Source organism: Gorilla gorilla, chromosome 1 (assembly GCF_029281585.2).
Source record: "Gorilla gorilla gorilla isolate KB3781 chromosome 1, NHGRI_mGorGor1-v2.1_pri, whole genome shotgun sequence".
Lineage (NCBI taxonomy): Eukaryota > Metazoa > Chordata > Mammalia > Primates > Hominidae > Gorilla > Gorilla gorilla.
The window spans coordinates 210,221,737-210,237,471 of NC_073224.2; the positions used below are offsets into that span (position 1 = coordinate 210,221,737).

Sequence of the window (15,735 nt, forward strand, 5' to 3'; positions counted from 1 at the left end):
AGCAACTTGCATCAATTATCTCCCTCAATTCTTATTATATTCCTATGAGGTAAGTACTAATATTAATATCCACCACTTTGCAAACGTGAAAACCTGGGCACAGAGATGTCAAGTCACTGGCCCTGGCTCACACAGCAGGCAAGTGGCAGAGATGAGATGTGAACCCAGGTAGTCACATCTCACGCTCTTCACCACTGAAGAGTGGTGTGAGTCAGAGCTCACACTCTTCACCACTGTGCTAGGTTGTCCGGGCACATAGTAGGTGCTCAGCATATGGCTGCTGAATAGACGAATGAATATGTTGAGAGCGGTATCCCAGGACACATGGGCTTCTAATCCAGCTCCTTCCACCCCTGCCTCAGCTTGAGGGGGTTCTGAGGAGATCGTGGATCCAGTGGGCAGTGGGCAGAGTTCCCAGGTCTAACCCACCCCACCCCCCACCCAGCAGACTCAACAGGTAGTTTCTGCACCAGGATCCAGGCCTCTCACCTGCAGACATTTTCTTGGCCCCTTCTGCTCATTCATTCATTTGCTCTCATGTTAACTTTTATTACTTATTGATTTTCTCCAGGCTAGTTCGCTGTGTCCATTTTTATCTGCTTAAACTAGAAGAAACTATTCAGTGGGAAAAATAGAGTTTAAAATTCCATGATCACAAATAGGGATCCATATTAATGGGGCCATCCCCTTTGAGGGGAGCAGGAGAAGGCATCTGCCTGTCACTCAGCTGTCACTGCTGGGCTGGGAGAGCCTGAGGAGTGGGCTTTCATCCAACCTCCCACGGAAGGGGCTTCGGGGGAGCCGGGCTCTGGAGGCCACTCGGTGAGGGCCCTGGGTCTGGGTCTAGGATGGAAATGTCCTCTGTGTGACCAGAGGACTTTGGATGGTCCTGGGAGCACAGGCAGGGCCTCATCTAAGATGAAGGCCAAGAAGAGGCTGAGGGGGAGGCTGAGCAGGGGTCAGACAGAATGAGAGTTACAGGAAAGGAAATGGGTGAAGCTAAGGCCAGGCCTCAATGAAGGCAGAGACTCTTAGCCAAGTGCTCATGTGAGCTGGGAGCTCCCTGGGTGTCCTGTCACTCACCCTCCACACACCCTGAACAAAATGTCCAGGGGCCCAGCCAGGCAGGGTGATGTAGCTGGGAGGGGAGCCCTGGGCTGAGTCTCCAGCCCCAAGAATCCTGCTTTCTCCTCCTGAGGTGGGGCCATCATCATGGCCAACATCTGTGGAACCCCAGAGGGAGGCCATGAGAGGCCGTGTCATGGTGGAGGGAGCTCTGCATTGGGGTATGGAGGCTTGGAGCCACCTCTGGGCCCTCCAACTATTAAACAGGGACCCAGGCACGTCCTTCACCTCCTTGTACCATTCCTCTCCTGTGAGGAGAGAATGGTAAGACCTGCCTCTTGGAGTTGTTGGGGGAGGGTTGGTAATGAGGTCTTGTCACACAGCCCTTCACTGCACAGTGCCTGGGCCACGAGCTTGATTGGGAGTCGGGGGTAGTGGAGCTGTGATGACAATGATGATGATGGAGGTGGTGATGATAAACATGATGATGGCCATGGTAATGCCAGTGGTGGTGGTGGTGATGGTGGTAGTGGTGATGGTGGTAGTGGTGATGGTGGTGGTGGTGATGGTTGTGGTGGTGATGGTGGTGGTTCTGATGATGGTGGTAGTGGCGATGATTGTGGTGATGGTGGTGGTAGTGACAGTGATGGTGGTGGTGGTGGTGGTGATGATGGTGATGGTTGTCGTGGTGATGGTGTTGGTGGTGGTAGTGGTGATGGTGGTGGTGGTGACAGTGGCAGTGCTCTTGATGGTGATGGTGTTGGTGGTGACAGTCATGGTAGTGGTATTGGTGGTGGCAGTGGTGGTGGTGGTAGTAATGGTGATTTTGGTGATGCTGGTAGTGGTGATGGTGGTGGTGGTGGTGATGGTGGTGATGTTGGTAGTGGTGGTGGTGATGGTGGTGATGGTGGTGGTGGTGGTGGTGATGATGGTGATGGTTGTCATGGTGATGGTGTTGGTGGTGGTAGTGATGATGGTGACGGTGGTGGTGACAGTGGCAGTGCTCTTGATGGTGGTGATGGTGTTGCTGGTGACAGTCATGGTAGCGGTATTGGTGGTGGTGGTGTTAGTAATGGTGGTGATGTTGGTAGTGGTGGTGGTGGTAGTGGTGATGGTGGTGATGTTGGTAGTGGTGGTAGTGGTGGTGGTGGTGGTGATGGTGGTGATGTTGGTAGTGGTGGTAGTGGTGGTGGTGGTGGTGGTGGTGGTGGTGATGGTGGTGGTGGTGGTGGTGGTGGTGCTGGTGGTGATGTTGGTAGTGGTGGTAGTGGTGGTGGTGGTGGTGATGGTGGTGATGGTGGTGGTGGTGATGGTGGTAGTGGTGGTGGTGGTGGTGGTGGTGTTGGTGGTGATGGTGATGGTAGTAGTGGTGATGGTGATGGTGGTGGTGGTGGTGATGGTGGTGGTGGTGGTGGTGGTGATGCTGGTAGTGGTGATGGTGGTGGTGGTGGTGATGGTGGTGATGTTGGTAGTGGTGGTGGTGATGGTGATGGTGGTGGTGGTGGTGATGATGGTGATGGTTGTCATGGTGATGGTGTTGGTGGTGGTAGTGATGATGGTGACGGTGGTGGTGACAGTGGCAGTGCTCTTGATGGTGGTGATGGTGTTGCTGGTGACAGTCATGGTAGCGGTATTGGTGGTGGTGGTGTTAGTAATGGTGGTGATGTTGGTAGTGGTGGTGGTGGTAGTGGTGATGGTGGTGATGTTGGTAGTGGTGGTAGTGGTGGTGGTGGTGGTGGTGGTGATGGTGGTGGTGGTGGTAGTGGTGATGGTGGTGATGTTGGTAGTGGTGGTAGTGGTGGTGGTGGTGGTGGTGATGGTGGTGGTGGTGGTGGTAGTGGTGATGGTGGTGATGTTGGTAGTGGTGGTAGTGGTGGTGGTGGTGGTGGTGATGGTGGTGGTGGTGGTGGTGGTAGTGGTGATGGTAGTGGTGGTGGTGGTGGTGGTAGTGGTGATGGTAGTGGTGGTGGTGGTGGTGATGGTGGTAGTGGTGATGGTAGTGGTGATGGTGGTGGTGATGGTGGTGGTGGTGATGTCGGTGGTGATGGTGGTGGTGGTGATGGTGGTGGTGATGTCGGTGGTGATGGTGGTGGTAGTGGTGATGGTGGTGGTGGTGGTGATGGTGATGTTGATGGTGGTGGTGGTGGTGGTAGTGGTGATGGTAGTGGTGGTGGTGGTGGTGATGGTGGTAGTGGTGATGGTAGTGGTGATGGTGGTGGTGGTGATGGTGGTGGTGATGTCGGTGGTGATGGTGGTGGTAGTGGTGATGGTGGTGGTGGTGGTGATGGTGATGTTGATGGTGGTGGTGGTGGTGATGGTGGTGACGGTGGTGGTGGTGGTGGTGGTGATGTTGGTAGTGGTCATGGTGGTGGTGGTGATGGTGGTGGTGGTGGTGATGATGGTGGTGGTGATGGTGGCGGTTGTGGTACTGGTGATGGTGATAGTGGTGGTGATGGTGATGGTGGTGTGTGACGGTGATGGTGGTGTGTGACGGTGATGGTGGTGGTGGTGATGGTGGTGGTGCTGGGGATGGTGATAATGGTGGTGGTGGGTAGTAATGGAGGGTGAGTATCAACCACAAGTGACACCTGATGCCCACCCCTAATTATCCATCCCCATAATGCAATAGTCTCCTCCTCCAGTGCCCTGCTCCCAGCTGCAATTCCCCTGCTCCTGTGCTATGTTGGAGCCATGTTTGACCCTCCCTGGACTGTCATTTCCACAGCTGCAGGGCCTGGATCTGTCTCAGTCCCAGGTCTATCCCTAGCAGAAGGCTCAGTGCAGGACAGTTCTCTGAGTGTTCTTGGACAAACCTGTCCTCCCTTTCTCACTTGTAGTTCTCAGGAATAACTGTAGGATGTGCTGAGAATACAACATCCTGAGACCCAGAGGGACTGGCCAGAACAGCCAGCTCTGTTCCAGCTCCTTCAAAAACAGGATGTCCTTCACTGCTGGGGCTCAGCAAGTCCTGTTACTCCAAGGTATGAAACCCAGAATAGGAGGCTTTCCAGGATCCCTCAGCAGCAGTGCTAGTGAGGCCTGCACAGATAAGATTCCACCCACCTTGGGCAGCTTTCTTGAGTCTGGGGGAAGCAGCTCACAATGAATCCTAGGCTTCTGTTGTCTCTTGCTGCCTATCTGTAAGGAATACACCTCCTTTGTGTAAGTTGTGTCTGGGCTTGTTCTGTCTCACAGACTCAAACAAGTTGGTAACCAGCACATAGCAAACCTGCTTCACACCCAGTACCTGGAACATGACAGATGCATACTAAAGCATTTGTCCAATGACTTGGCAGGAGGCAGAGAAGCAGGAACCAGCCCTTCTGTGGTCCCTGACCCCAGATCCTCAGGCTACTCTCCCCTTGCTGTTCCTCCATGTGTTGTCCCTTTCCTGGGTCTCAGAGGATACCAAGAGGCTCGGAAACACCCAGGACTCAGGAGCCTCCTTTTCAGGGGTTTGGCCTTCCAGACCCCTGCCTGCCCTGGGTTGGTGGCAGCTCATGTACCCAAGCAGTCAGAGGCCATTTGCTTCATGGTGATGTTGACTTTTACTAGTGAAGAGGAACAATTTCCCCTGCTTTCTGCACTGCATGGCAATGGGGTGTGAGTTCAAGGGGCTTGAGAGACCTCAAGGCCCAGAAGGATCCCTCCAGGGATGCCCAGCATGGGTACTCTCAGACAGCAGCAGACCCTACCACCTCCAATCTTCTGGGTGATGGGCTTGCCCGAGGGTGGCCAGAAGGAGACAGAGCTGAGAGTTCCCCTCCACCCTCCATCTAAGGCTAAGGCTCAGTCCACTCTTCTCCTGACCTCTCCAGGATAGGTGTGCCTCTGAGTTCCCCCATCCATGCTCTCTGCACTTGATTTCCAATAGAGGCTCAAAGTTTGCACTTTGCAAGGGTCAATACACTCCCTGGGGGAGGCCACAGTCTCTGCAAGGGCTGCCCATTCATTCTCCCCCAGCCTCCAGTCATGGGGCAGCAATAAAGCCAATAGGTCCAGTTGCAGGCAGGGAATAGGAGGGAATCTTGCTCTGCCGAATGCCAGACGACTTAAGTATTGGTTTCACCTGTTGTAACTGATGGTTGTAAGTTAAGATGAGAGCAATGGTCACACATGGCTGGCTCCCTTCTGCAGGAGGGATTGAGGTCAATCAGCAGTGGAGATTTGAGGGGCGCAGGCTCAGGCAGGCAAAGAAGTGTCTCTCAATTTATTGGTGAGAAAACTCAGATCCAGAGAGGTAAAGACGCTTGCCTGAAGTCACAGAGCACAGTGACAACAGAGCAGGGGCTGGAACTCAGCCCTTTCCAGGACAGGACACTGCCCCAATATCAACACTCCAGGTGGGAGTAAAGAGAGAGGTAGGCCACTCTTTGGGGGGCCGGGCAGTAGGAGAGGGCAGAAAATGTCCAGCCACGTGTACTTCAAGAGGACGGGGCCTCACTCCCTTGTTTCCTGCTGCATCTGCAGGGCCTGGCACACAATAGATGCTCAATATATGTTTGTCCCCTGAACAATCCTCAGCCCCCAACACACATACACTGGGCTCCTAGAACTGCATGGGCTGATACAGGCCCAGCATTCACTGCTGCACTTCCCCATCTCCTCCCTGCAGCCAGGCAGTCACATCCCCCAAGCTCCTGACTTCACTCTACCCCTTCACTCCTGACACCAGAAGTCTTGGCTGACTTGGAAATTGCCATGCCTTGAATATATATGTTCCTCCAAAATTCATACATTGAAACCTAAACATCAAGGAGACAGTGTTAGAAGATGGGGCATATGGGAGGTGATCAGGTCATGAGGGCTCCACCCTCATGAATGGAATTGATGCCCTTGGTAAAAGAGGCTTCTGAGATCTCTTCCCCCACTTTCATCCCTTCCACCAAGTGAAGACACAGCGTTTGTCCCTTCCGTAGAACACAGCCACAAGGAATCATCTTGGAAGTAGACAGCAGCCCTCGCCAGGCACCAAATCTGCCTGTGCCTTACCCTTGGACTTCTCAGCCTACAGAACCGTGAAAAACGAGTTTCTGTTCTTTATACATGACCCAGTCTATGGTCTTGTTAGAGCAGCACAAATGGACTAGCACAGAAATCCATCTGAGTTTAAATAAACACACATCTATAATAAAAAACACTGCTTGTTTTCCTCCACTTTTCTGTCATCAATCCAAGCTCCATCCCCACTTTCTCATCCCGTCAAATCTCCAGCCCTCTGCATCTTCCCTCTGCCCTCCCTGCAGGACAGAAGGGCCCCACCTCTTTTGGGAAACAAAGGGATGATCGAAGAGCCAATAATTGGAGAAGGATGCCTGCCTCCAAGGGGACAGAGCAGCTCAGCAGAGACTTGCCTGGCTGAGTTGCAGGACAAGGACTGAGCTTGGAAATTCAGGGCACATGCATGTTATCAAGGGTCACTGAGACCTGCTTGGTGACATTAGTGACCCATCCAGGGGGCAGAGCCCAGAGGCAGCAGGTGCAGGGAGGCCACAGGCTCTGAAACCAGATGGGAGCGGCCTGGACTCTGGCTCTGCTGCTTGCTGCTTGCTTCTGGGCCCCAGCTTCCCATCTGTAAGTCAGGGACAGGGCCCACCTTGCAGGGATGCTGAGCATATCCATGATAAACCAGCAAAGTCCCTAGCTCAGAACAGGTGCTCACATGGTCATTGTAGGCAGTCCAGATGCAGGCAAAGCTCCTGGAATGTGATGGCTTTGGAAATTATCAACAGAGAGGTGATAACTGAAATCTCAGGTGGAGGAGGTCCCCAGGGAGTGTATGTGGGAGGAGGAGAGATGAAGGGAAAGCAGCACCAGGGTGGAATCCTGGAATCCCTTCCTTGATTCTGCTCATGGACTCCTGGACTCCTCTGAAGTCAGAAAGAGGGACTGGACTCTGGCCACAGCAGGAGAGGGAAAAGTTAAACACAGAGAAGAACTTTCTCACCATGACAGAGCAGAACATAGCAGTTGATGGTGTGAGTGTGAAGCCCAGATCTCCTCTTACCATGTGACCCTGGGCAAGTGACTTAACCTCTTCATGCCTCAGTTTCCTATTATGTAAAATGGGGACAACAGGTGTATCTGTCTCACCATTGTCAAGTGGGTTAAATGAGCTAATCCATGTAAAGTGCTGTGCTCAGCACAAGGCACTGAGTGGAGTCTTAGTGATGAGGAGGGTGGTGATGGTGATGGAGGCAATGACTGCAACAATTAATGTCTCATGATTGCTCCACGGAGGGTGGGACCAACTCCCACACACTCAAAATTGGTTTAGATGTTGAATCTGATGATGTCACGCACTCACCAAGAGGAAGGAAAAGATGTATTACTCACATAATGAGGCTTCTAGGAAGAGCAAGGCACATACCCAAGCTACCCATTTGGCTTGAGCAAAAAGAGAGGTGAATGGCTCTGGTTTTTATTGTGGTTTGGGGTGAGGCCAGAATGAGAGTTCCTGAATATGAGACATTGTTTGTCTGGTTTGAACTTCCCTGCCAAGGGAGGGAGTATGGGCCTTCTTCTCAGTTTGACCACATGTGAAAGAAAAAGGAAAAGAAGAGGAATGTGAGCTGAGAGTCATCTGCAGCGCAACATCAAAAATGGAGTTGGACTCTTTATTACAATGGTGATGATGGTAATAATGGTGATGGTGGTGGTGGGAGTGGTGGTGGTGATAATTATAGTGGTAATGATAATAATGATTGTGAAGGTGATGGTGATGATGATGGTGATGATGATGATGGTGATGGTGATGATGATGGTGGTGATGATGGTGATGATGATGATGGTGACAGTGATGGTGATGGTGGTGGTGATAATAATGGTAGTGGTGATGGTGATGATGATGAAGGTGGGTCCTGTGGCTTGCCTCTCTCTTGCTCCTTCCTCTGTTTTGGTCAGAGATGTCTTCACAATCCATCCTCCCATCCTCCTTGGGATTTGATAAACAAATATTTGTCTTCATCCCTGTATCATTAATGTCTATTTAGTGAATATTCTTAGCTGAGGGTTGTGGGGTATGCAAATCATGAAATGTGAAGGGAGGGACACAGGTTTGTTCTTCAAATCACAGAGACAAAAATGTGGGGGGTGGGAGAGAGTTGCAGCTCAAGAGAGGTTGAGGAGAGGGCAAATGTCAGTCTCCTTAATCCTGAAGGGAGAAATATCATGGATGGCCTGGGTAAACCTAGGCTGTCACAGGTTATTGACAGAGGTGGAAGTGTGGAGAGAAAGCCCTTGGTCCTTTGAAGCTGATGTCAAGGAAGTGGTCAGCTTCCCCAGAAGCCTCTGCCCTGAGGAAGAGTGCAAACATGAATTGTAGGGTTTATGGAGGCCAGAGCCTGAGCTCTCACACAAAGGTGAGAGTTATTTCCTCATTTCAGATGAGAACCTGGACTCAGAGGCGGAATGTGGACCACCCAAATCCATTCCAGATCTGTGTAAAGTCACAGCCAGTACCATTCTCTGAAGCACATTGATGCCACACAAAGAGGGATGGTGATATGACTTGGTTGTGTCCCCATCCAAATCTCAACTTAAATTGTATCTCCCAGAATTCCCACATGTTGTGGGAGGGACCCAGGGGGAGGTAATTGAATCATGGGGGCCGGTCTTTCTCGTGCTATTCTCATGATAGTGAATAAGTCTCACAAGATCACATGGGTTTATCAGGGGTTTCCGCTTTTGCTTCATCCTCATTTTTCTCTTGCTGCTGCCACATAAGAAGTGCCTTTCACCTCCTGCCATGATTCTGAGGCCTCCCCAGCCATATGGAACTATAAGTCCAATTATACCTCTTTTTTTCCCCAATCTTTGATATGTCTTTATCAGCAGCATGAAAACGGACTAATACAGATGGTTTTGTTTTTTTAATCTCATAGAATCCAGTCCCCTCCCTGCAGGGACACCATTAATGGAGGGGCTGGTAGAAAATTGAGTGTGGGCAGAACTAACTGAAACGTGATCATTGCTACTTTGTTGTTGGGAACTGGGCCCCCAAATCTGGCCATAAACTCACCCCAAAACTGCCATAAACAAAATCTCTGCAGCACTGTGACATGTTTGTGATAGCCATGATGCCTACACTGAAGGTTGTGAGTTTACCAGAATGAGGGCAAGGAACACCTGGCCCACCCAGGGCGGAAAACCACTTAAAGGTGCTCCTAAGCCACAAACAATAGCATAAGCAATCTGTGCCTTAAGGACATGTTCCTGCTGCAGATAACTAGCCAGAGCCCATCCCTTTATTTTGGCCCATCCCTTTATTTCCCATAAGGAATACTTTTAGTAAATCTATAATCTACAGAAACAATGCTTATCACTGGCTTGCTGTCAGTACATATGTGGGTAAATCTCTGCTCAAGGCTCTCAGCTCTGAAGGCTGTGAGACCCCTGATTTCCCACTCCACATGTTATATTTCTCTGTGTGTGTCTTTAATTCCTCTAGTGCCCCAGGGTTAGGGTCTCCACAACCGAGCTGGTCTCGGCAAGTGGCACCCATACGTGAGCAATCCCCATGGTGAGTAAGAAGGGGAGCTCGGAAACATCAGGGTAACAATGGAACAAGTGTGGGCTCTGGTTCATTCCACCTTGGAAACTTTTCACACTGATGTTGAGGAGGAAGGAGAGTATAATGAAGTAACAGAGCAGGTTTGTTTGCCAGCTAAAGCTAAAGCAGCAAAGGAGGAAGACGTTCTTCCCTACCCTTCTGCACCCCCTCCTTATTTTGAAGAAAAAAAGCAGCCTGACCCTCCATATCTTTCTCTTCTGGAGGACGCTGGGCGAAAAGTAGTTGCCCCAGTAACTGTTCAAGCAGTGCCTCGAGCAACCACTCTCAGTTCTAATCAGGCAGGAATCCAGCAAGCTAGAAGAGAGGGTGATTTAGAGGCTTGGCAGTTCCCTGTTAGAATACACCCCCCAGATCAACAGGGAAATATTATAGCTACATTTGAGCCTTTTCCTGTCAAATTACTCAAAGAATTTAAGCAAGCTATTAATCAATATGGACCAGGTTCTCCTTTTGTAATGGGACTGTTAAAGAATGTTGCTGTCTCCAGTCGGATGATTCCTACTGCCTGGGATCCTCTTACTTGAGCTTGTCTGACTCCTGCTCAGTTCTTACAATTTAAAACTTGGTGGGCAGATGAAGCTTCCATTCAGGCTGCTCGCAATGCCCAGGCCCAACCTCAAATTAATATAACTGCAGACCAACTTTTGGGGGTCAGTGGCTGGGCTGGTTTAGATGCACCAGTGGTCATGCAGGATGATGCCATAGAGCAGCTTAGAGGAGTGTGCATTAGAGCATGGGAAAAAATCACTTTGGGAGAAGAGCAATACCCTTCCTTTAGTGCTGTAAAGCAGGGACCAAAAGAACCGTACACAGATTTTATAGCTTGGTTACAGGAGTCTCTAAAAAAGGTGATTGCAGATTCGGATGCTCAGGATATAGTGTTGTGGTTACTCACCACGGGGATTGCTTAAGAGTACTCGGGTGTCCTCCAGCTTAGTTCCACATTCTCCAACCATCACTCTGGCAACCCTCCGACCTGGGTTCAAGCCCACATTGGACACCATTTGCTGAGACCAGCTCAGTAATGGAGACCTGAACCCAGGGGTGCTAGAGGAATTAAAGACACACACACAGAAATCTAGCATGTGGAGTGGGAAATCAGGGGTCTCACAGCCTTCAGAGCTGAGAGCCTCGAACAGAGATTTACCCACATATGTATTGACAGCAAGCCAGTGATAAGCATTGTTTCTATAGATTACAAATTTACTAAAAGTATTCCTTATGGGAAATAAAGGGATGGGCCAAAATAAAGCGATGGGCTCTGGCTAGTTATCTGCAGCAGGAACATGTCCTTAAGGCACAGATAACTCATGCTATTCTTTGTGGCTTAGGAACACCTTTAAGTGGTTTTCCACCCTGGGTGGGCCAGGTGTTCCTTGTCCTCATTCCAGTAAACCCACAACCTTCAGTGTGGACATCATGGCCATCACAAACATGTCACAGTGTTGCAGAGATTTTGTTTATGGCCAGTTTCGGAGCCAGTTTATGGCCAGATTTGGGGCCTGTTCCCAATACTTTGTTCCTCTGAGCAGCCTCAAAACATAGCAACATGCATCAGCATTAAGAACATCTGTGCATCAAGGGACCCAATCAACAGAGTGAAAAAGCAACCTATAAAATAGGTGAAAATATTATAAATCATATATCTGATAAGGGGTTAACATCCAAAGCATGGAAAGAACTCTTACAACACAACAAGAAAACAAACAACCAGATTTTTTTTTTTTTTTTTTTTTGAGATGGAGTCTCACTGTGTCCCCCAGGCTGGAGTGCAGTGGCGCGATCACAGCTCACTGCAAGCTCCGCCTCCCAGGTTCACGCCATTCTCCTGCCTCAGCTTCCCGAGTAGCTGGGACCACAGGCGTCTGCCACCATGCCCGGCTAATTTTTTGTATTTTTAGTAGAGACAGGGTTTCACCATGTTAGCCAGGATGGTCTCAATCTCCTGAACTTGTGATCCACCTGCCTCAGCCTCTCAAAGTGCTGGGATTACAGGCATGAGCCACTGCGCCCGGCCACAACCAGATTTTTAAATGGACAAAGGACTTGAATAGACATTTCTTCAAAGGAGATATACAAATAGCCAATAAGCATGCGAAAAGACACTCACCATCACTAATTAAGGAAATGCAAATCAAAATCACAGGGAGACACCACCCACACCCATTAGGATGCCTACTATCAAAAACAAAACAAAACAGAATACAACAAGTGACGATGAGGATGTGGAGCAATTGGAACCTTGTGCACTGTTGGTGGGAATGTAAGATAATGCAGCCCCTGTGGAAACAGTATGGCAGTTATTCAAAAATTAAAAATAGAATTAGTATATGATTCAGCTATTTTACTTCCTTATATAAATCCAAAATAAGTGGAGATTGGGTTTTAAACAGATACATGTATATCCATATAGTTTTAGTTGGGGATCTCCAGAGAGACAGAACTGATGATAGGAGACAGAGAGAGAGATATGAGAAGACATATTAGAGGAACTGGCTTACTCCATTATGGAGGCTGAGCAGCCCACCATAGGCCATGTGCAAGCTGGAGAACCAGGGAAGCCAGTAGTGTGGCTCAGCCCAATCTGAAGGCCTCAGAACCAGGGAAGCCAATGGACTCTCAGTCCAAGGCCAAAGGCCTGAAAGCCTGTCAGGGAGTTGCTGGTGTGGAGTTCAAAGATCGGAGAACTTGCAGCTCTGATGTCCAAGGATAGGAGAAGGGTAGAAGAAGCAAGACTTTGCCCTTCCTCTGCCTGTTTGCTGCATCAAGACCCCCAGCTGAATGAATGGTGCCTGTCCACATTGAGGGCGGGCCTTCCCCACTCAGTCCACTGACTCACACACCAATCACCTCACAGACACACCTGGAGCAGCCCAATCATTTCAATCAAATGCCAAACCACCTGGGTTTCCCTTAGAGCACAAGACAGATGGGCTCAGCACCCCCGAATTCCACCCAAAGCAGAAGTCCTTTCCCAGGGTTCTGGTGCAAAGCAACCCTCCAGGGGTGGGCATTTGGGAATAATTAATGCTTATATGTAAAATGCGTAACCATCTGGATGTCCCTTAACCCAGTCAAGCTGACATCCCAAATCAACCATCACACATATTCACAGCAGCATTACTCACAATAGCCAGAAGGTGGAAGCAACTCAAGTGTCTGCCCATAGATGGATGAATGGATAAACAAAATTTGGCATGTACACACAATGGAATATTATTCAACCTAAAATAGGAAAGAAATTCTGACACAAACCTACAAGATGAATGAAACTTGAGGACATTATAAGCAAAATAAGACAGCCACAAAAAGACAGACAGTATATGATTCCACTTCCATGAGGTACCTAGATGGAGTCAAATTCATAGAAACAGAGAGCAGAATGGTGGTTGCCAAGGTCTTGGGGGAGCAGAGAATGGGGAGTTAGTGTTTAATGGGTACAGAGTTTCAGTTTGGGAAGATGAAAAATTTTGGAGATGGTGGTGGTGATGGCTGTATAACAACATGAGTGTTCTTAATGCTACTGAACTGTACATTTAAAAAAGGTTAAGATGGTATATTTCATTACATGTATTTTACTATAATTAATAATTTTTACTAATATATATGACAAAAGATGTACATCCTAAAGCTTCTAGAACCACAAGACTATGATGGAGACACAACATTGAACAATCCAGAACTCTCAGACTACCCAGGTCTCCTAGATTTTAACTCTCATCCTTTACTTGGAGAGGGAAACTAAAGCTCAGAGAGACTGTGTGAGCTCCCTGAGGTTGCACAGCAGGTTAAGAGGAAAGTCAGACTCACACCTTGCCCCTTGCCCGTTCTCTCGATTCTGCACCTAGTTCCCCAGACACTGTCTCAAGTGGCTTCCAGAAAACATTTACCAGGGCCCACATTTACATCAACACTCATGACTCCTGCACCAAGAGCCAGAGGGCTCCAGGCCAGTCATTCTGGCTTGGTATTTGAGGACCCCTTCCCATGGTGCTCTGCATACTCCCAGCACCCTTCACTCCCCCTGGACCCTGAAAACATGGGCACCTCCTCTCCCCTTCATTTCCTATCAAGACCTCGTTTTATATCCCAGGCCTTCCTCCCCATCTGCCATATGCGGCGCTTCCTTCGGCACATCCTCTGCATCCCACAGCTGCCTGCCATACTCTGGCGGAGAGGCAAGGCTGTGGGCTCCCACGGGGGTTGAGGGCCCCCGTGATCACCCTCAGCCAGTGACAGCACACTGCAGGTGGACACCCAGGAGCAGCCTCAGCCACCAGGCCCTAGGAGGAGGGTGACACCTTTCAAGGAATCATCACTCTTTAGTGGCCACTATCTTCCCATTCACCCACCCCTCCTTCCTAGCACAGATTACAGCCTCCACCTTGATGAACTTGATCTGATGAGGCTCTTCCTCTCTCCCCAAAATGTTGGAAAGGATGATGATCTGTGGGTCAGAGTCCTTGGTTCTACTGTTTACAGGCTATGAGACCCCAGGCAATCAAGTCCCCTCTCCAAGCCTCCGTTTCCTCATCTGTAAAATGGTGACACAAGTAATGAATCCTAGTGTGTATAACATTGGAATAGAATTATCAAGCAAAGTCCCAGACTCTTAGAAAGGGCTCAATAAGTGTTCACAATAAAGGTTTCTTCTCTCCTTCTTTCATTTCAGTGAACTAGGAAGAGTGTAAGTTTTGACACAGGAAGTGCTGGGCATGAATCTTTGATCCACGACTTAGCGGCTATATGAACTTGGACAAGTTGCTTAACTTCTCTGAACTTGTTTCCTCTTTTGTTAAAACAAACAAAAATGGGTTCTCCTCTGAGTTGTTTCATTAAAGATTAAATGAGTTACAGCAAGCCAAGAGCCAGCAAGGCAGCACAGTGCCCAGTACATAGTAGGTGCTCAACACATGCCACCTAATCCTTCCCACCAGATCCCCCTCCCTGCATCCTCTGCACAGACAAGCTGGGTCAATACCACATAAAACACCACACTGACCCCACTTGGCCTTTCTCTTCTGTTCCTGCCCCGCTGGCCACGCTGAATAGATTTCACGGCAGAAATGACTGTTTTTGCAGAAACTGACTGTGATGAAGCCTGAACACAATGATTCAGAGACCACAGGAAGTCACTGCCAACACAGGCACTTACAGGAACAATGTCTATGGGGGAGCCTCCTGGAATCTTGGGGCAGGGAAGAACCTTCTCTGTCTTTAGGTCCCATGCCATGAAGTCCTGAGTGGGCCTCTGAAGCAGTGACCCTATCAAGGGTCATCTCATGCTTAGCTCCCTGCAAGAACAGGGGAGGTAAAGAACATGGCTGTGGTCTCAGACAGACCCAGACTCCAGACCCAGCCCCTCCACCTACTTCCTGAGAGGACTTGGGTAAATCTTTTACCTTCTGGGGCACAACGTCCTTGCATTTCATAGCACTATGAATGACAGCCACGTCTGGGTTGTGGTGAGAACCAGATGGCTCAGCTCATAGAACATGCTCAGGGCCTGGCACCCACAGGTGTTAATAAACGGTAACAATTACTATTGAGATTTAAGTCTCCAGCATTCCATTACTAGCTGTGTGGCCATGGGTCATCCCTCATACGTTCTGAGACTCTGCTTCACAATCTCAAAAAAGGGATGAACATTCTTACCCCACAAGGCAATGGGACCTAAACCGCCTTGTACAGGGCTTGGCACATAGTAAGTGCTCACCATATGAGCAGTCCCTCTTCCTCCTTTCTCCCCTCTTCCTCCTGAGGCAGCCTATTATACCTGCTGGACATCTTCGAATTACAGAGAGTTCTAGAATTTATCCTTATTGGTCCTTAGCCTATGAAGTAGAAAAGAAACCAGCCAACTAGAATTGAGTCACAGATACCTAGGTGAGATGGTGTTTCCAGAGGGAAGAAGTGATCTCTGGGGTCAAATGCCACTGAGAAGCCAAAGGCCACAAGGACAGAGACATGTCCACAAGGAGGAGGCATAGGAAGGTATTTGTAACCTTGACAAGACAGAAATCAGACTGTAGTAGGCAAGAAATGATGGCAGTGGGGAGGAAGAAGATGGAGTCAGCTTCTGCAGGTAACTGGTTCAA

General features: G+C 49.3%; 1 protein-coding gene across 1 annotated transcript; it reads right to left on the minus strand.

Moving 5' to 3' along the window:
- Positions 1–1,838: 1,838 nt before the first annotated feature.
- LOC134759140 (basic proline-rich protein-like) lies at positions 1,839–15,424 on the minus strand. Its single transcript, XM_063709676.1, is given in 6 exon segments — positions 1,839–1,990; positions 2,156–2,572; positions 2,738–3,493; positions 14,793–14,931; positions 15,010–15,073; positions 15,354–15,424. Coding segments are annotated over 6 exon segments (1,599 nt in total).
- Positions 15,425–15,735: the final 311 nt, after the last annotated feature.